At 48.6% G+C, this 19841-nt stretch overlaps 1 protein-coding gene and 1 long non-coding RNA gene across 2 annotated transcripts in view; one reads left to right on the forward strand and one right to left on the reverse strand.

Moving 5' to 3' along the window:
- LOC135395754 (transient-receptor-potential-like protein) overlaps positions 1-19841 on the forward strand; it is a 141106-nt gene that overhangs the window by 95872 nt on the left and 25393 nt on the right. Inside the window, exons 6-7 of the mRNA XM_064626848.1 lie at positions 6188-6244; positions 15459-15527. Coding sequence (XP_064482918.1) covers positions 6188-6244; positions 15459-15527 — 126 coding nt within the window. The remainder of the gene's footprint in view (positions 1-6187; positions 6245-15458; positions 15528-19841) is intronic.
- Positions 16264-17055, reverse strand: LOC135395563 (uncharacterized). Its single transcript, XR_010423171.1, has 4 exons — positions 16969-17055; positions 16847-16895; positions 16636-16779; positions 16264-16504 (listed from the first exon to the last, which is right to left on the reverse strand). It is a non-coding gene; the product is annotated as an uncharacterized LOC135395563 (long non-coding RNA).

Genomic DNA, 19841 nt, shown 5'->3' on the forward strand with positions numbered 1-19841 from the left:
TTCCCTTTTCCGTGGCACCATTCGTTCTCGGTGCTCTATTTCTCGCTGAAGGAAGGAAATTAGAGAGTCAAGAGTACCGGTGTCGGCTACCGGAGGAACCTCTCGTGATTCAGTTGCTACGTGCCTGGCCACGGTTCCAGATAGCTGTTGCGCGTGATGCCGATAATACTCTAGCTCCACGTCCGGTGGGAGTTTTCGTAGCAGCGCCGTCATAAGTACTATGCTGTAAGCGCTTTCGGGAACTTGTAAGCTCTTCAAATTCCGCATCCGTACTCTTACAGTGTCATGAAGGCAGCGGAGCTTCGTCACGTCGTCAGATGATCTTACATGAGGGAGTTCTAAAAGCTGTCCCATATGCTCTGTGATGAGTCGATCCCGATTGCCGAACTGTTGGTTTAAGATACTGATGGCTGCCGGATAATTGTCCGCAGTCAAGTCGAGTCCCTTTATTGCCAGTTCAGCCTTTCCCTTCACAAGCGAACGCAGATATTGACATTTTGCTATCGCCGGCAGAGACGAATTCTCGTGCACACCGGAGTTGAATTGATCCCAGAACGATTGCCATGCTGATAACTCTCCCGCAAACGAGTCAATCTGAAGTTTGGGCAAGCGTGGCCCGGTTGCGGGAGGACGTGGGGCCACTGTTCCGTTAGAGATGGATGGCCTGTCATGGGCGCTTGAAGGCAACTGTACGACGCATTGCGAGAGGTGTCGATTGGCACTGAGTGTTGCCTGAGCGATAGTTTCCAGGTACTGATCGCATCCTTGCGCCTCAGCATCAATCTCTTGATCGTCGACCAGCGCCGCTATTTCGCTGTCCATACCTGCGAGTACGGTGGCCTTCGCGGTAAGGAGAGAAAGCTTCAACTCGAGGTCTGGACGTGAAGGGCATTCGGTACTGAGAATCTCTTTGATTTCATCAGCCAGCTTCGTGATTCGTGACCGAACCGGGGCACGTAGTTTTCGAAGGCGGTCCATCGTTGAAGAGCTCTTTCGCTAATATTCCAGAAGAGACTTGGGTTCCCGAGAGAGAAGTAGGTTCCAGAGTGGGTTCCAGGAAAGACGGGGCTCCCGGGTTTCGGCACCAAAATTCGTGTAGAAAAGAACTACTTCAACGGTAGAAAGAGCGGTTTATTTGCTCGATGTGGCCGGGATGTGGCCGGGATGTGGCCGTCATAAAAGGAAGAAACAAATCGAACACGCGCGCAGGTGCCAGGAACACCTGACAGGTGATCGGGGACACGTTATCGTCGTCCAATTTCTTACAGTAACTGTTTCCTACGCATCCATTATATGCAGCAGAGGTTGTAAATAGCTCACTGAACATCGTACTCGAGGCCGAGGCGCAAGAATCTGTTTTAGTTCATGTCATAACAAATCTGAATGAGTCTTTTATTGTGTCGTAATATACCTACACTAGTTAAAAAGCCGCAGAAAAACGGATATATTTTCCTGCATGGTATTGCCATACATTCGTCCGTTTGTCATCGTATTTTCCGCTCTTCTGTATTTTTGGGAGGAATGGTTTAATCCATGTTGTTCGGACGCTCTGTTCGCCTACTATAAATGGCCCGTTTGGCGTTGTGCGGGTGTCCCTTATTTTACCCCAGGTGTTCCGTTCATTACTGTACGATATGTCGTATGTTTACCGCGTAGGGTACTTTATGCGCTCTACCACATGTACGAGTTTTACTTGAGTTCTGTACGAGTTAATGATAATGCTACTGAAAATGCATGGCTCTTCAACGTCTTCAAGGTTCCAATGCAAATACAGTTATGTTTACTGTTAAAAATATCTGGGTTTCCGGCCTTGACATTTCTTGAGGTGAATAACGAGCTCTGCAGAAACAGACATCTTTTGAACATTGCCGGAATGATCCCGAATGCGCTTATTCAAACAGCAACCTGTTTGTCCAACATACGTAAAGACTCATTCAAGCAGTATTGAATAGACAACCATCTGTTTGCATGGTAACAAAAGCTCTCCGTGCTTTACACCACAGTTTTGGTGCTGGGACCAACGGCAGCAAGACGACTAAAGTTGAAAGTATTAGAGAAGGCTGTTTGCGCCAAAACTTTTCGTAACGGCAAGAATATTGTGTGAATCCGCATGCAAATATGAAATTACGGCAACGTTATGACGCCTTACATCACTGCACGAATAAACATCGTGATGCACAAAGTAATTTCATGGCACTGTTCGCAATGATTTGTTGGTTGCACCAGGCAGTATTTGTTTAGCATACTCCTTACCGTAAGACCAGCGAAGTCCAGGGTTCCAGAAAATTGTCCAGCAACTTAAGTTTGCCTTGCGTGGTTTGTTCACTCGAAAACTTTAGCTCAGGGGGGGGGGGGGGGGGATATGTTTATTATATATAAAAAAAAATAAGAGGGAAAGGTTAGCCACCGGTATGGCGGCTTGCTATTCCCAGGAAAAAAGGGGAAAAATAAGGCAAACAAAAAGAAAAACAAAAGAACAAAGAGGAAAACAAACATGAAACTGGTCACAGTTCACCCAGAAGGCCACAGGACCGCAGAAACTGGGCAAGTGCCTTTGTCACCTGACTGTATTGTGTGGGGCCGAGCAGCGTAGCTAGAGATAAGTCCGAAACCGTCAGGCGAGCGATGCGCGACCGTAGGAGAAGACGATGTTGGTGGTAACAAGTGCAGTAGAGGAGTAAGTGCGGGATGTCTCCTTCAACATGACAGGTGGGGCAGTTGGGCGACGAAAGGTGGCCCATCTTAAAGAGGAGCAGTGGAGTCCGCGCCACATTCAATCGCAGCCTATGAAGCAGGGACTCTTCCTCCCTGGGGTAGCGGCCTACCAGTGTGTGGGTCATCGTAGGGTCAATCGAGTGCAGAAAAGGGTTGGTCCTGGCAGCGTCTTGAAAGAAGGCCTGAGAGCTATTTCTGCAGTATCGGCGAATGGCTAGCTGACAGGCAGACTGGGTAAGTTGGACAGAAGTGCCAGGCCCAGCAGCACGAGCAGACCTGGCCGCAGAATCGGCGATGGCATTCCCCAAGACACCAACGTGGCCCGGAATCCACTGGAACCACACACTGTGACCTAGAGACGATAGTTTGGCGTGCAGGCAAACGATCTCCGTGTAGATGTCATTGATAACTTTGGGCGAATACGATGCCACGGCCTCCAAGGCTGACTTACTATCCGAAAGGATAGTCCACGCTCTTGGTGTCGACGAAGAGATGTACCGCAGAGCAGATAAAATAGCAACGGCTTCTGCTTCGGTTGATGAAAGTGTGGGCAGCAGCTTGAAACCGCGTTCGTATGCTTCCTCAGGAATGTAAAATGCAGATGATGACCCATCGGATGCCACCGAGCCGTCAGTGTAAATCTCCATTCGATTTGCGTGCAGGGAGTAGAGATGTTGCAGCGTTAGTTGGCATGCCACAACAGCTGGGACATGGCTCTTTTTCGGGAGACCAGGAACAGATGTGTGCACTGGGGGCAGACTAAAGGTCCACAGCGGCTCTGTATAGGAGGCCACGGTATGCGATGGTGGGATTTGTCCCTGTAGTCGCAGAACAGCTTGGCCGTACGCAGAAGCAGGGCAATGCTGCGTAACATCCCGAAGATGGTGACATGGGTGCCGTACAAGACAGCGTGTGTAAGTTTGGAGAGTTGACGTGTCCCGGATGATAAGCACGGAAGGAACCCGCGCCTCGGCGATAGCAGAGAAGGTTTCCGTAGTCTTCGGAACTCCCAAGCAAGTGCGCAGGCTACGAGCTTGAAGATTCAGTAGTTGCCGTTCCTTGAACGGGGAAATACCGTGCAACACAGGCAAGCAGTAGCGTAAAGTGCCCATTATAAGAGAGTTGTGTACTTGGAGGAGGTCGGTGCAAGAAGGACCCCAAGAAGACCCACTGAGGCGGCGCAGCACGTTAACATAAGAGCCTGTGGTGGCACCGAGGGCAGTAATCTGTCGAGACCATGTCAGACCCCGATCAATGATGACACCAAGGTACTTGTACCAGGCAACAAACGGCAGTCTTGATCCTGTCAAGAAGAGGGGGTAGCTGCAGAATGAGCGCCGCGTGAATGCCATAGCCACGGTTTTGGTTGGCGATACTGATAGCCCTCGATCAGCGAGATATGACACAGTAGCGTCTAGAGCAGATTGCAGGCGGCGTTGTATGGTATCCCGCCGCACAGCAGAAGTCCATATGCAAATATCATCCGCATATATGGTGATGTGGGTATGGTTAGGCAGTTGAAGGGGCAGGTGTGCCATTATGACATTGAACAAGAGGTGGCTCAGAACACTGCCCTGCGGAACGCCTCGGCGCACAGGGTACGTGGCACAATCGCCCTCTCGCGTGCGGACAAACAAGAATCTGTCCGAAAGAAAATCGCGTAGCCATGAGAGTGTGCAGCCACCCAGCCCGGCTCCCTGAAGTGATGCAATTACTACGCTGTGAAGAACACTGTCGTAGGCTTTTGCGACGTCAAGAAACAGGGCAGCACTGACGAGTCCTTCCGACTTCGCTTGTTGCACAGAGGAAACGAGAGCTATCACATTGTCGATGGCTGATCTTCCTTGGCGGAATCCGGCCATTACCTCAGGGTAAAATCGTGTTGTTTCAAAGTACCAGTTCAGGCGGGCGTACACCATGCGCTCCATAACCTTCCCGACACAACTGGTAAGAGCGACTGGACGAAAGGCGTCCAGAGCGTGCGGGGATTTGCCCGGCTTCAAGAGAGGCACCACCATAGCAAGCTTCCAATCATCTGGGACTACTCCATCTCGCCAGCAACGGTTGTAGATCATCAGCAGTGTGCTGCGGGCATACTGAGGGAGATTCTGGAGTGCTTTGTAGGTAATGCTATCAGGCCCAGGAGAAGTATGCGGCTCAGGGGCCGCAGCAAAGACGATTGCAATACATTCTCCATGGAAGGGGAGATCACATTAGAGATAAAAATAATGTCCTCCACAAAGCTGTGAGTGAGAAGATTCCCTTCACCTTAGCTGTTCATAAGTTTGCGTAAACCAACGTAATCCGCCCCTCATCGCTTCTGCCCCCCCCCCTGACGATTTTTGGGCATATAAGTTGAGTGGCCAAATCAATGACCATCGCTGTGTTTGAGGACCTGTGTGTGTGTGCCTTGTCTGTCTCTGTGCCTTTCGGTTGTCATCCTGCTTTACACTGTTTAGTTCCACTGGAAACAGGCTGCATCTTTAGGCTGTATGCTTCATCTTTATTGTCCAGGTCCGTTCGGCTGGGGGTGATCTTGATGGACTACCTCCACTGCTAGCAACGCTTGTAGCTGTGAGATATTCCCTGATGCTGGGTGATCTCGCAGAATTGCGCGCAAGGCCACAAATAACTGACGTACACTCTTAAAAATGAGTTTCACCGCATAGCACGCTCCTAGCCAACCATTATCTCGAATGATATCATTATCAGGCCTGATTTGTTGAAAACGGGAGGCGTACGCCTTTTTTGTGACAATTATGAACAGCATAAGTGTCACAAAAAAGGCGTATGCCTCCCGTTTTCAACAAATCCGGGCAGATAACAATATCATTCGAGATTATGGTTGGCTAGAAGCGTGCTATGTGATGAAACTCATTTTTAAGAGTGTAGCCCAATTCCTTTGATGATGACCTAGTGTCACAATTTTAAGCTTTATAAAGGTAGACGATGTAAGTAATCGGTATGTGTCGTAAGTAAACGACGTGTAATCGGGCATTACGCCGCGCAGTGCTCTTACTGTCAGGAGGACCAGAGGGTACCATGCGTACTTTGAAGCAGCTACATCACACAGGTCCTTGTTTCTTTGTGTTTTCATTGCACGGTCTTTTACTACAGGGCGGTAAGCGAGGTCCCGACGGTCCTCACGCGGTGCACCCATCAGTTGGTGCCATCAGTCATGGAGTTGATGGCACGAATTCAGAACTAAGCTATACTGAGAGAAATAAAAAATATAGTTGTACAAAATGATCTTGATCGTACTTTCACTTTATTTTCTCTTGTGATTTTTGGATCGTTAGCCAAACTGCTCCTTTCTGTATGTACGGTTCTGTGCCACACGCACATAAGGTCATACACAAATTAGATGTACGCTGGCGTTTGTATAATCCTGAACGTACACATGATTCACGTCATGTACTTGGTGTACTGTCTGTCTAGTGACAGTCACATGTACTTTCTCTGTTTAATTTAGCCGGAAGCCACCAATCCGACGTTCGTTGGAGACTTTTCGGAAAAGAGCAGCAGCTCGGTACGTCCCACATTTCCTTCACGTACTATTGATGCCGTCAGAGTGTCGAACCGAAAATTTTATCGGTTCGGTTCAGGTTCGGGCTCAGAAGTGCGACCGAACATAGGTTCAGCGCCGATTCAGCATCAGGGCAACATGTCTATCAGTCTAAACCGATTTGTGAAAAGATTAACCGGTTCAGTACCGTTTCGTTGTACACAATATGTGCGATGAAGCTGCACGTACAATCCAAAAACCATGTGGCGCAGATATATGTGCAATGACGACAACGATAAGCTTAATTTTTCTGTTCAGTGTTTTCTGTATTTTCGGGGGTGAACATACTAGAACACATGTAACAGAAAGAAAGTGGACACGAACTGAGTCTCCATCGTTTTGAAAATTACAGGTTGTTAAGTAACGTACGAAACAAAATGTATCAATGCAAATCTTTACTCGCGCATGCATGACTACATACAGACCAGCACAGCAGCAATGCATCATATATAGTGTCGAGTGAGTTTCTTTACGGAGGCAGTACGTATTCGGGTCCTGAAAACGTTCCTTTCGCGCCCACTTTCGTTTTTGGGACTACTATACAGGGTGGTCCACCAACCATGATAGAAATTCATAGTAAAAAACGTAGGCCCCAGAGAGATATGCGGTCAAAGGATTTTTTTCTGCCAATAACTTTTGCCACATATTGGTAACATTTTTATTTCATTTCAATTGACGGAAAGTTAATTTCTTGAATTGAACTCCGAAATTTCCCCAGGCAGCCTAACGTTTTCTTTGCGGAAATGAGTTCCCCGTGGTCCTTTTACTCAGTATAGCACATAATCCCACTCGTAATGCAATGGCAATTGCCGAAATAAATTCGCCGAAAATCCGTGGAAACGAGTCGTTGGCTCCGCCTCTTTTTTGACGGCCCGTAGATTGAGCGCAAAGCTGCGAAGAAAGGAGGTTAGATTGACACGCCACACGAGGTGGGAAAGGGCCGTCGGGTGACCTCATTTTTGATAAGATAGCTCTGATTCCCGCACTCACCGCCCGTGTTTGTTCCGTGGGTAAGGCTTGTAACCCTTTCCCTTCTCGTGTGGCGTGTCAATGTAACCTCCTTTCTTCGCAGTTTTGCGCTCAAACTACGAGCCGTCAAAAAAGAGGCGAAGCCAAGGGCTCATTTCCACGGATTTTCGGCGAATTTATTTCGGCAATTGCCATTGCATTACGAGTGGGATTATGGGCTATACTGACTAAAATGACCACGGGGAACCCATTTCCGCAAAGAAAACGTTAGGTTGCCTTGAAAACTTTCGAAGTTCAATTCAAGAAATTAACTTTCCGTCAATTGAAATGAAATAAAAATGTTACAAATATGTGGCAAAGGTTATTGGCAGAAAAAATCCCTTGACCACATGTCTCTCCGGGGCATACGTTTTTTACTATGAATCATGGTTGGTGGACCACCCTGTATGTGCTACTGTGCATCACAGCTCTGAGCAACATTGAAAAATATATATGGTCGAAGGATCTTACACCTATCGACGTTTCTGAACCGTTATTTGAACCGGTAACCCAAAACTCTTCAGCCGATTGAGCTTCAGCCGTTTGTCTTCGGTTTAGTTTCTAGTTCGGTTCGACACTCTGGATGCAATAAAGTGACTGTCTCGCAGTTACAGTGGATCATTTGTGAATGTTACTGCAGTTTCATATTGGTCTCGAATTAGTTCAAACGATCAGTAGCACCTAGTTTGAATGAAAAGCTTTCGTGCACAATCTGTCTGCACTTCACCAGGTGAAACAATTGATGACACACTATGTACATACTAACAAAATCAGAGGTAGACAACGAAGATGTAGGAAGTAGGAAAAGAGGGAGTTATTTATTTACTGGTGGAAAGTTAAGGGGGAAGTCAACGTTGCTTCGGAGGCCCCGCCGCAACGTTGACTTCCCCCCTAGCTTTCCTTCAGTCCTGACGAAGGCGGAGCCTCCGCCGCAACGTTGACTTCCCCCTTAATTTTCCACTTCAGTTCTGACGAAGCCGGAGCCTCCGCCGCAACGCTGACTTCCCCGTTAACTTTGCACCAGTAAATAAATAACTTCCCCTTTTCCTACTTCCTAATCTTCGTTGTCTGCCTCGGATTTCGTTAGTACCTATTGGATTTCGCGGTCGCCTGAACCCCTTTCTTTCATTGAGGAGTGCTCAGTCACCCTCCCAGGTGTATATTGCTCGCTGAGCGACCCCTGCTTTGCCAATTCCGATCGATGCGCAGCTACGCAGAGCTGACGAGCCGCAAACACGGCGGAACACGTGTCCTCTGGTGCTGTCGCATCGTTCCATGAGTATATATATGTGTGCTGTCGCATCGTTCCATGAGTATATATATATATATATATATATATATATATATATATATATATATATATATATATATATGTGTGTGTGTGTGTGTGTGTGTGTGTGTGTATGTATTGTGTCTCACAAGTCTCCACAAGTCACAATATACAGGTTTTTTTTTATCCGCTACAGCATTGTTGTAAGAAAGGGAGCAGCATAGCATAGATGATAGAGCATGATAGAGAGAGAGCAGCATAGGTGTCCTTTTTGCAATTGAATTCTACGGCCATGCTGACATCCTTTCGAAGAAAGAATGCAACTACAAGACGACTAATTACCTGAAATTGAATTAATTAACTCTTAACTTAAAGTTGAAGCTTTCATTCTTTTTTAATAACTGGTACTGTCGTACTATTGTTGCAGTCTTCGTCCCGGATGCCAGCTCTGAAATATCCTAATATCCTCGCTGCTTTTCTCCTGTCGCCCTCTGCTGCACCCAAGGCTAATATATCAGCCCTTTCTTCATTAAAGTACGGCATAGTTTTGTCGAAGTGAAGCCGCAATAGTCGCTTCCAAACAGAAGTCAATAAGAGCTCGTGAAACTATGCACGCCAGGGCTACAGCTGGAAAGCGAAGGCTGCATCGAGAGATATAATTTCGCCTATCTCCCTTGCCTATGTGGGTGAAAGGACGGAGTCCCACAAGTTGAATGAACGGCAACATCTCAACGGCGGACGTCTTTACTCGGCCTACTGGCTCGGAATGAATGATCATGATCTCGTAGCACCGGAGCTCGCGCCAAAGTTACACTTCCTCTACCGGTGCCGCTACAAGGCTCCCCCTCCCCCCCCCCCACCAAAAAAAAGAACAGTGTGACAGCTCGGTCAGCAGAACATCATAAGAAGGGCACAAGAAGAAAAACGTAATGGGTAGGTAGGGAGAGAAAAAGTCGAAATCATCAAATGTGATGCACCATGGGGTCGGAGGTAGTCCACTGGACCTTGCGTCTGCGGCGAAGCAACGGGGTAGCTGAGGAGCCACCGGCTGATGAGTTGCCAGATATTGAATTGGAGAGCGGGGACGAGGCGGAGGTTGTCGAATTGGGAGCGGGAGGGCTGATGTAGGCGGCTTCGGGCTTCAGGCGATCGACGGAGACGATCTCCGACCGCCCATTCACGCGAAGCGTGAGACTCTTGGGTCTATGGCTCTCAACCGGGAACGTGCCATCGTAGGGCGGCTGTAGAGGCTTGCGGAGGCCGTCGCGTCTGATAAAAACATGGGTCGCCGAAGACAGATGAGGGTGGAGAAAGGTCCTCCGGGTGGTCACTTAGCGGGTGGGTGGAGGCCTGAAGGTCGAACGGAAGAGCGAGAGGCGTGTGGCGAAGTCTCGTACGTCAGGAAGGTGACGACTCGCTCGTGAGGCATCGAAAAAGTCCCCTGGGAGACGTAGTGTCGAGCCGTACACCAATTCAGCTGCAGAGGGCCCAGAATCCTTGACAGCGGACCGGATGGCGAGCAAGACCAGCGGTAAACGTTCAGTCCAGTGCACGACGTCGTCAGAAGTTCGTAAAGCAGCTTTGAGCTGTCTGTAGAGGCGTTCGACCACACCGTTAGAGCAGGGATGGTATGCCGTTGTCAAACAATGCTGAGCGCCCAGAAAGCGGCATGCATCCGCGAATAGGCGAGAGGTAAACTGCTGTCCGCGGTCACTAGTAATGATGGGTGAAGCATCAAACCTCGAGAACCAGGTGTCAAAGAAGGCGTTACACACGGTGGCCGTGGTGATGTTAGGAATAGTGCATGCCTCGTGCCAACGCGCGAAACGGTCGACACACGTGAGTAGATATGCCTGGCCAGCGGAAGGGGGCCGACAATGTCAAGACGTACATGACGAAACCCGGCGTCCGGAATTTGAAATGATGCCAGCGGTGTGATCGTATGACGTTGCACCTTCGCACGCTGACATGCCAAACATGTGCGAGCCCACTGACGAATGTCTTTGTGCATGCGCGACCAGACAAAACCCGGAGAGATGAGACACTGCGTAGCACGGATGCCAGGATGAGCCAATGAGTGAAAGGCGACAAAGACTAGACTTCTCGATGTAAAGATCGGGGAACGTAGGGTTACGGCATGCCGGCTGACGTGTAACAGGACAGAAGTTGCGTCGAGACGGGTAGAGGGATCTGGGACATAGTCAAGTGGGTGCCTGGGCTAGAAAGGTTCGCCAAATCACTGTCGTCAAGCTGCGTCCTGGCTAAAGCGTCGTAGTCAATGGCACAAGGAGGAACCAGGCACACCGTTGCTGTTTCTGGCCTAGACGAAGCGTCGGCTACCTGGGTAAGGTCACCCTTGATATGACGAATGTCCGTGGTGAATTCACTCATGAAGGCGAAGTGGCGTATCTCACGTGGCGTGTGCGAGGCGCTGCCGAAAAGGATGGCGAAGGTGAAAGGCTTATGATCTGTGAAGATGGTGAACTGTCTTGCTTCGAGAAAATGACGAAAGCGCTTGATGGCGAGGTAGACTGCCAAGAGCTCGCGCCCGAAAGTGCTGTAGCGTGTTTCGGCGGGCTTAAGCTTGCGCAAGAAGAAGCCCAACGACACATATCTTCCGGAAACGTCTCGCTTGTGTAAAGCTGCCCCGACAGCAGATGCCGAAGAGTCAACAACCAAGAACGTGCGAGCATCGGGAATGGGATGAGCAAGCAGCGTAGCGTCGGAAAGAATGTTCTTAATGCGATTGAATGCCTGCTCCGCTTCGGACGTCCAGCCCAGAGTCTTCGAGGCCCCGGGAGAGCAAGACAGGAGGTCGAACAAAGGCGCAAGCGCTCGTGTGCAGCCAGGAAGAAATAGCCGGTAGAAGTTGACTAGCCCCGAAAACTGGCGCAGTCTCCGATGAGTTTGGGGCTGGGGGAAGTCGTCGATGGCCTGGACTTTCGCACGAAGAGGCGTAATACCCTGCGAGTCGATGTGATGGCCGAGGAAGTCGATGCTAGAAACATCAAACTCGCACTTCGCAGCATTGACGACCACGCCGTACTCCCGTAGCCTCTCGAAAAGTTGGCACAAGTGGGTCTCATGCTCTTCTAGTGAAGCGCTCGCGACCAGGATATCATCAATATACGCGAAGCTGAATAATAAGCCGCGGACGGCCTGGTCTATAAAGCGTTGGAAGCTTTGCGCAGCATTTCGGAGGTCGAATAGCATGTGGACATACACCAAAAAGCCGAAGGGTGTCGTGATGGCGGTCTTCGGGTCTCGTCTGGCTCCACAGGAATCTGGTGGTAAGCTTTTATAAGATCCACCTTTGAAAATACAGTTGCTCCGTGCAGGTGTGCCACAAAATCCTGGATGTGCAGGATAGGGTAGCGGTCAGGCACCATCATGGCGTTAAGAGCACGAAAGTCTCCGCGCGGCCTCCAGTCCCCGGGACCCTTTTTATGCACCATGTGCAATACTGAGGCCCACGGGCTGCAAGACGGGCGAACAATGCCGAGGGCCAGCATGTGATGGACTTCACTACGAGCTATAGCCAGGCATTCTAGCGGAAGACGTCGCGGCCGCACATGAACTGGCGGTCGTTTCGTAATGATGAGATGTCATGTGTGACGTAGTGACGCACTGGTGCATCAGGAGAAGGGTTGCTGGTGCTGTCAGGGAAAGCATCGAGGATGGCCAAGTAGCGGGGCGAGGTGGTAGGGCTAATGGCTTGGTGAGAGCTCGAAATTCCCTGAACGCGGAGACCGGTGACGTTATCGACGAGTCGCTGGCGTTTGGCACCGACCATCAAGTCAAAATGGCGCAGAAAATCAGCTCCCATGATGGCGTAGAGGATCGCAGCAATGACGAAAACCCATTTGACGCAGGCCAAGGTCTAAGGTGAGAGAACGGCACCCGAAAGACGGGATGGATATACCGTTTACGGCATGGAGTCTAATTCAGTTCAGGACGCCGTTGCCAAGAGAATGCAATGCTGACATCCGCCCCGGTATCTATCAGGAATCTTGTGTTGGTCATTTTGTCCTGAATGAAGAAGATGCGGGTTTCGTTGACACCAGCTGCTGCCGCCTTGAGTTGCTAGTGGGGCCGGCCAATTGCACGGGGGTCGACATTGCTGAGCCCTTGCACCGAACTTATAATGGTACCAGCAGAAAGAGCTAGTGGCCGAGAGCGGATGAATAGCAGGTGAGGGAGATCGCATCCGGTTTGGTGAGCTTCGTCGCCGATCGTGCGAACGTCTATAATACTGGGGTGATCGTTTCAGAGTTGAAATGCAGGCCACGATCGCTGTCAAATCGGCCATCGCTGCATTCACGCTCGGCTTGCAGTCACGGTCGCCATGGTGGCTGCGATGCCGGAGAAACCTTCATCAGGGAGGTTATGGTCCGACGGCTGCTTGACTGGAGCCGCCGTCCGATATAGTGGAGGAGTCAAGTCGATAACACTATCTGCCAGCCTTGCGAGGTCGTCCAGGGTGGCAGTGCCTGCCACGGCTAATATGCGACGGGTCTCAACTGGCAAGCGCTGCAGAAAAAGCTCTTAAATGAGGGAAGGGTCCAGAGTAGGCTCTCCAACCAGGGCACGCATTCGTCGCAGCAGCTGGGTGGGTTTCTGATCCCCGAGTACTTCATATGTGAGCAGCTGTTACAGCCGTCGCTGCGCGGACATGGTAGTTCTTGAGATCAACTCACTCTTCAAAGTATCGTACGGAGTGACGAGTGGTGACTGCAAGATGATGTCGCGTATCTACGTAGCTGTATCCGCAAGCCAGGCTCCGATGACATAACCGTACTTGATTATTTGGGAATCGACGTAGCGCGTGGCGAACTGTGAGTCTGCCTGGGCAAACCAGAGTTGAGGTGTGTGCCCAATATGGCGGCAATCGAAGAACCATAGTCGCTTACCAAGTGGAAAAAGCCGGCGCCGTGGATTCCGCAGTGGTAGCAGGGGCACTATCCTCGTCAAAACTAATCGACCTCGATTACTTTACGTCACAAGCTGTAGGGTGGGGCTGCCACGAAATACTCCGCCCTTAGACCCCGCCCGTTTCAATGGAAATTTATACCTAGTTTTCCTTCGCAGCCGCAGTGTGCCGTCTTGCACACCTGTGCGTCATGAAAAATGGCAAACAGCAAAAAAGGAAATTACGAGCGTGCTTTTTCGCGCATTTTCCACGAAATTTAGTTTTACGCCGGTAGAGTTTTCCGTTTCCGACACCAAAGAACCGAGGCAACAAGGCAGGGCGGGCAGATCACAGGTGTGGCTTTCGGATTCTCAGGAGGAAACATCGATAAGGCGGGTCGCTTTGCAAGATAACACGTTGGGCCTTTGGTTGATAAAAGGTATCAACCACTTTTATTATTCACGCCTTTTTCGATTGTGCACCAATGACAGAAGAGATTTAAAGTAATCGACGTCGATTGCTTCGACGAGGATAGGGCCCCTGGTGTCGGAGTTGTAGTCGCTGAAGTTACCGCCGTCGGAGTCGCAAGTGCTAAAACCGGAACTCAGATCAGGCATGACGTGGCTGATGACGGCAGGCCAATGTTTCTGGTTCGAGTCACCAATGTGTGGGTAAAAAGACGGAGTCCCACAAGTTGAATGAACAGCAGAGGGTGTTTACTCGGCCCACCAGCTCGGAATGAATGATCATGATCTCGAAGCACCGGAGCTCGCGCCAAAGGTACACTTCATCTTCAATAGCCGCTACGCCTATTTTGCCCCGTGTCAGCCTCAAAAACAAAATAGAAAAAGGTGTCCTTCATACCACCGGTGCCTATCACTCGGCAGATACGTTCCCGTACACTTCCCGCCCCCAAAAGAAGCTTTTGGAATGGTACCACAGGTATCGATAGCCTGTGACTAGTGTTCGTTCGATAACTGGGCCCTCGAGAGCTTTGTGATCCGGCGCTCCTCGCGCGTCTGCGACAGCTCCGCGTCGGTTTTTTGCAAACCCGAAAGGTCGTCTTTGGAGCCCGGAAAAATGATCCGGTAGAGATATAAAGTTGCAATCAACGAGTTTCGTGTCGTTGTGTCGCCTGCTACAACTTTCTCATTGACATTTTGACTCTAATTCTTATAATTAAAAAACTGACTAATTAAGTTCACTTAATTAATTACAAAACAAAAATAGTTTCAGTATCCTCACACCACTGGTAACACTATGAAGTCCGTCTTTTTGGTGTGCGGTGGGGATTTTTTAAAAACTTTTACTCCTTTACTACACTCATTTTTCGTGAAACACCCTGTATATAAGGAATATATAGCGAACACAGTATCACACACGAACAAGCAAGAAAGAGAGGATTTAGAAAATTAACAACAAAACCATCAAAATACAGAAAGGCAAGGCAGCTCAAAGTGCATACTAATCACAGCAGCAGAGGCCATACAGGAAGAATGGGACAAACTGACTTCTTATACAACGCTAGGGGAATCGGGGTTAGATCGTTTGAAATACTTAACGAGGGCACAGATGTGGATGTATGAGAAAAGCCTAAGTAGGTAACACCGACTTTCGGACACAAATGTATTGTTTCATTATGTTACCGTAATGATTGGTAACACGCTATGGTACCAATCATTAGTACAGTGCTGGACAAAGTTTACGGAAGACGCTCTGGCGCATTCCTTCCTCAGAGTGACACGCTAGCAGCCAATGTACCGTACGCACTAGAAAACAGGTGGCTGGGTTACCCAGGCACACGTCTAAGTCCGTACGGTCCCATTCGCTGCTAGCGTGTCACTCTGAGGAAGGAATGCGCCGGAGCGTGTTCCGTAAACTTTTGTCCAGCACTGTACTAATGATTGGTACCGCATCGTATAGATTGCAATCCCCTGACATGGGAATCGCATCGCAGTTGTTATCAGAATTTTCCTCTCTTTACGCTTTAGAAACTACCCAGGGACAGCACCCTGTTCCCCGTTCACTCAGCTGCTCAGGGGAGTGACGTCCAGTACCAGGTATGGTCCACTTACATTACTTTATACAGGGAGCAAGAGCTGTTCATTCACTTCATTTCGTTTAAAAACGATTCCTTTGATAGAGACCCTTCAACCAGTAACGTGGTCAGATAACATCGGTTGTTACCAACAATGTTAAAACAAAGCTTGACCACACAGCAACGTCCATCCCTTACAAAAATGGCTGTTGACCTTTTGTTTCCATTCTACAGAACTTAGTCAACAGAGAGCACAGACATTCAGTAGACTTTCTATTAGCCTTGTGTTTACCTGACATATTGATTTTATGTTGACTTATGGAACTTTAAGTCTTGTTAACAATTATTCACAGCAAGGTAACAGGTGTTCCTGTAGACTCTCCATATACGTTACACAAATTTCGTGTGACCTTGATGTGTAAGTCTTGTTAAATGTGATCTCAAGTTCTCTGTTGACTTTGTTGTGACTCGGCTATCAATGAGTCGGCGTCACCCACGAAACTACCTTCGTTCTTTTTTAAAAGGCTTGGCGACCGTTACGTGAGGCACTCGGTATATATTCTTCTTAATCGAGGAAGATACATGATTTACTGAAGCTCGATTAACGCCATCCCCGTATGATGTGAAGACTTTTTGTGGACTTTCTGTGACTTGAGCGAAGTTAAATTTCTCCGTTCTATTGTTCACTCAATCGCAACACACATAAAATACACGAAATGAAGTACTGCAAAACTATATATGTATCTATTCTATTCCGAAAATGCATACCTTGAAAGTGGTATCCAGTGTCGACACAATCATACAAAACATCCCGCGCACACAGTAGCGAAGTATTCCACACGTACGCATGCTTTATGCCACAGAGTGTCGCGTCGCACAATAGACAGTCAATGACGGGTTGCAGTCCGAATTCTTCTGGTGACCCACGATAACGGTGGACTTCAAAATTCACTGAATTTCGGCGAAAGCGATGTCTCTCAGCGCTGGAGAGAAATGTGTCTGAATAGGGCGTTCAATCGCAAATTAGTAATGTTCAAAGACAAGTGAGTAAAACCGAGTAGAATGGTCATAGCAACAACAAATTTGGTTCACAATCAACACCAGCCACGAACTGATACTTATACACTTACCTGACGGGACGCAAAACTGCTGCCGCCGCTCGAAACATGCAAAACCCTACAGCACAACAGTCATGGTATGAATACAAGTGAAGCTTGATCACACAGCTTAACCCTTACGACGCAAAATGATATCCTCCTTTGTTCTTTCATGGCCTGCAAAAAGGAGAATGAAATTAGCAGAACCAACACCGGCCACGAAATGATATACTTGTACACTTACCTGACGGGACGCAAGACCGCAGCCGCTGCTCGAAACGAACAGCAAAAACCTACAGCACAACAGTCATCGTATGAATATAAGTGAAGCTTGATGACACATGACACTTCTATCACACAGCTTACCTCTTACGACGCAAAATCATATCCTCCTTTGTTCTGTAATTGACGAGCGAACGCTGAAAGCCTGAGACAATTGAAACATGTTGCAACCGTCCCAACGACATTCCGATGATGCTAATGGCGATGACTCCTTCATGATGAGGCGAGGGCGAGGGACGGAGACGCAGAATCAAAATGTGCAGCAAACCTGTCGCATGCGCATGATCCTCATGTGGTCGTATAAGTTGGAAATATATTGTGTACTGAACTGAAGTATAAATAATACGAGGAACCGTTTTCAAAGCCATCGAAAATTTATTTAGTGTTTTAATAATGTAGTTAAAAGGTGGCAAAGTTGCGTTCAAGCTGCTACATTTAATTATAAGGTCAGATCCAAATACTGCTTTGTTTAGAGAGCCGATAGCACGGACCTCTCCACCTCCCAGGAGTGGTGTACACCCCACATGGTTTTTTACAACACACCCAAAAATTGCTGATATTACCCAGCTTGTCTCCCAATGAATAGAGCAGTATGTCTCTATATACATATACCCCCCCCCCCCTTATGGGATGCTCGGTGCCCCCTTGAGGTCGACCTCTGTGGACATTACTGTCCGATAATGCAGTAATTAATAATACGTAATTCATCTATGTAAAAAAAAAGGTTGAAATAAGTACTTGCTACATAGGCGCATAGAAAGTCCACAAACTGTCAACAGCGACATCTATATACCTTGTCCACAGAAGGTACACATGAGGTAGTTCAAGGGATTGTAAAAATGATGTCAATAGCAATTCCTGTTGACTTGATCAACAAGAAGTCAAAGTCAACACACTGTCAAGACAGGAAACAAGTAGTCTGCAAACAAGTGGAAGGAAAAATCCATTTTCATAAGGGCAGAGCCAAAGGTCATTCAGAATTATATCGTTCGTGTCTCCTGACTTGTAGGAAAGAGGAGGTGTACGCCTATTTTGGACACACTATGCATAATACGAACTGTTTCAGCTCTTCAGCAGCTCTGCTGCTCTTTCATCGCTACTACCACCGCGCATTGTTCTGTTTTAATAGTGTATACCGTAGTTTATTTCTATGCTGTTAAAATATGCCCTCCCCACGTCATTCGCTCCTAGACACGCGTGACACCTTGATGGAACCGGAATGGAACAGATGGAATGAATGTAAAAAAAGAAAGCCGTGCACCTCCTGCTTTCAACGAGTCTGAAGACAAAACGATACCATTCTGAGTGACGCAAAAGACGTCTCCCGCGACTGTTACCTCAGAGGAAGAGCGCATCGCTGCGCGCTACTACGCACAAGAGGTGTCGACGCGTTTTCTTTTTTTTTTTCGGGGGAGGGGGACGAATGTTTTTCGCTTAAAGTCCCAATCGCTACGGCACAGGTGCTGAAAGCGTCCGTGGTAAAATTTAAGCGTTAAGCCTTTTAATTAATGCCTGTATGTAAATGAGCCACTCACTGGTCCGCTTTTGGTCGATGTCTCATGGATGTTTACCGAAAACAAAGTTATTCGCTGGCGTCAGCCGTTTCCGAATTATTCAGCTGGGGCATTTTCGGGAAGCATACTCGTATGGCACGGTTTACGTATTGCACACGCTGGGGACTACATCCGACGCCGAGGTGAGATTAAGTCGCGTTTTGCGTGTTCACACGTTGGAGACCGCATCCTTCGCCGAGGTTTGGCACGGTCGCGATTTGCGTATTGGACACGTTCGGATCCGTATCCGTCGCCTCGGGTAGATTAGGACGCGTTTCGCGTATTAGAAACGTTACCGTCCCCTAGATCAGATTAAGTCGCGTCTTGCGTATTGCTCACGTCGTACACTGTATCCATCGCCCAAGTTGGATTACGTCGCGTCTAACGTGTAACGCACGATAGAGACTGAATCCGTCGCCGCGGTTAGATTAGGTCATGTTTTTCGTATTGCACACGTTCGAGAATGTGCATCCGACGCCGATGTTATATTAGGTCACGTTTAGCGTAGTGCACGCATTGCAGAATGTGCATCCGTCACCCCTAGTTAGGTTAGTTAACCCCCCTGTCCCCCACTCCTTCCTGCTGTCCTCTCTCCATCTGTCCACATCTGTACGCCGCTCATAGCCACAGTTGCTTCGCGGAGATAATACACAAAAAAGTGCACGCTATACTATAGGTAACGTTTTGCGTAGTGCATGCGTTTGAGACCACATCGGTGGCCGAGGCTACATTAGGTCACATTCCGCGTATTGCACACGTTGGAGAATATGCATCTGTCGCCCAGGTTACACAAGGTCACGTTATGGGTATTACAAACGTTGGGGACTGAATCCTTCACTGAGGTTAGGCTACGTCACGTTTTCCCTATGCACACGTTGGAGACTCCATCCGTCGCCGACACTATACTGTAGGTAACGTTTTGCGCAGTGCATGCGTTTGAGACCGCATGCGTGGCCGAGGCTACATTAGGTCACATTCTACGTATTGCACACGTTGGAGAATATGCATCTATCGCCCAGGTTAGACTAGGTCACGTTATGGGTATTGCAAACGTTGGGGGACGGAATCCTTCACTGAGGTTAGACTAGGTCACGTTTTCCGTATGCACACGTTGGAGACCCCATCCGTCGCCGACGCTATGCTATAGGCAACGTTTTGCGTAGTGCATGCGTTTGAGACCGGATCCGTGGCCGAGGCTACATTAGGTCACATTCTGCATATTGCACACGTTGGAGAATATGCATCTATCGCCCAGGTTAGACTAGGTCACGTTATGGGTATTGCAAACGCTGGGGGACTGAATCCTTCACTGAGGTTAGACTAGCTCACGTTTTCCGTATGCACACGTTGGAGACTCCATCCGGCGCCGACGCTATGCTATAGGCAATGTTTGGCGTAGTGCAT

Source organism: Ornithodoros turicata, chromosome 5 (assembly GCF_037126465.1).
Source record: "Ornithodoros turicata isolate Travis chromosome 5, ASM3712646v1, whole genome shotgun sequence".
NCBI lineage: Eukaryota > Metazoa > Arthropoda > Arachnida > Ixodida > Argasidae > Ornithodoros > Ornithodoros turicata.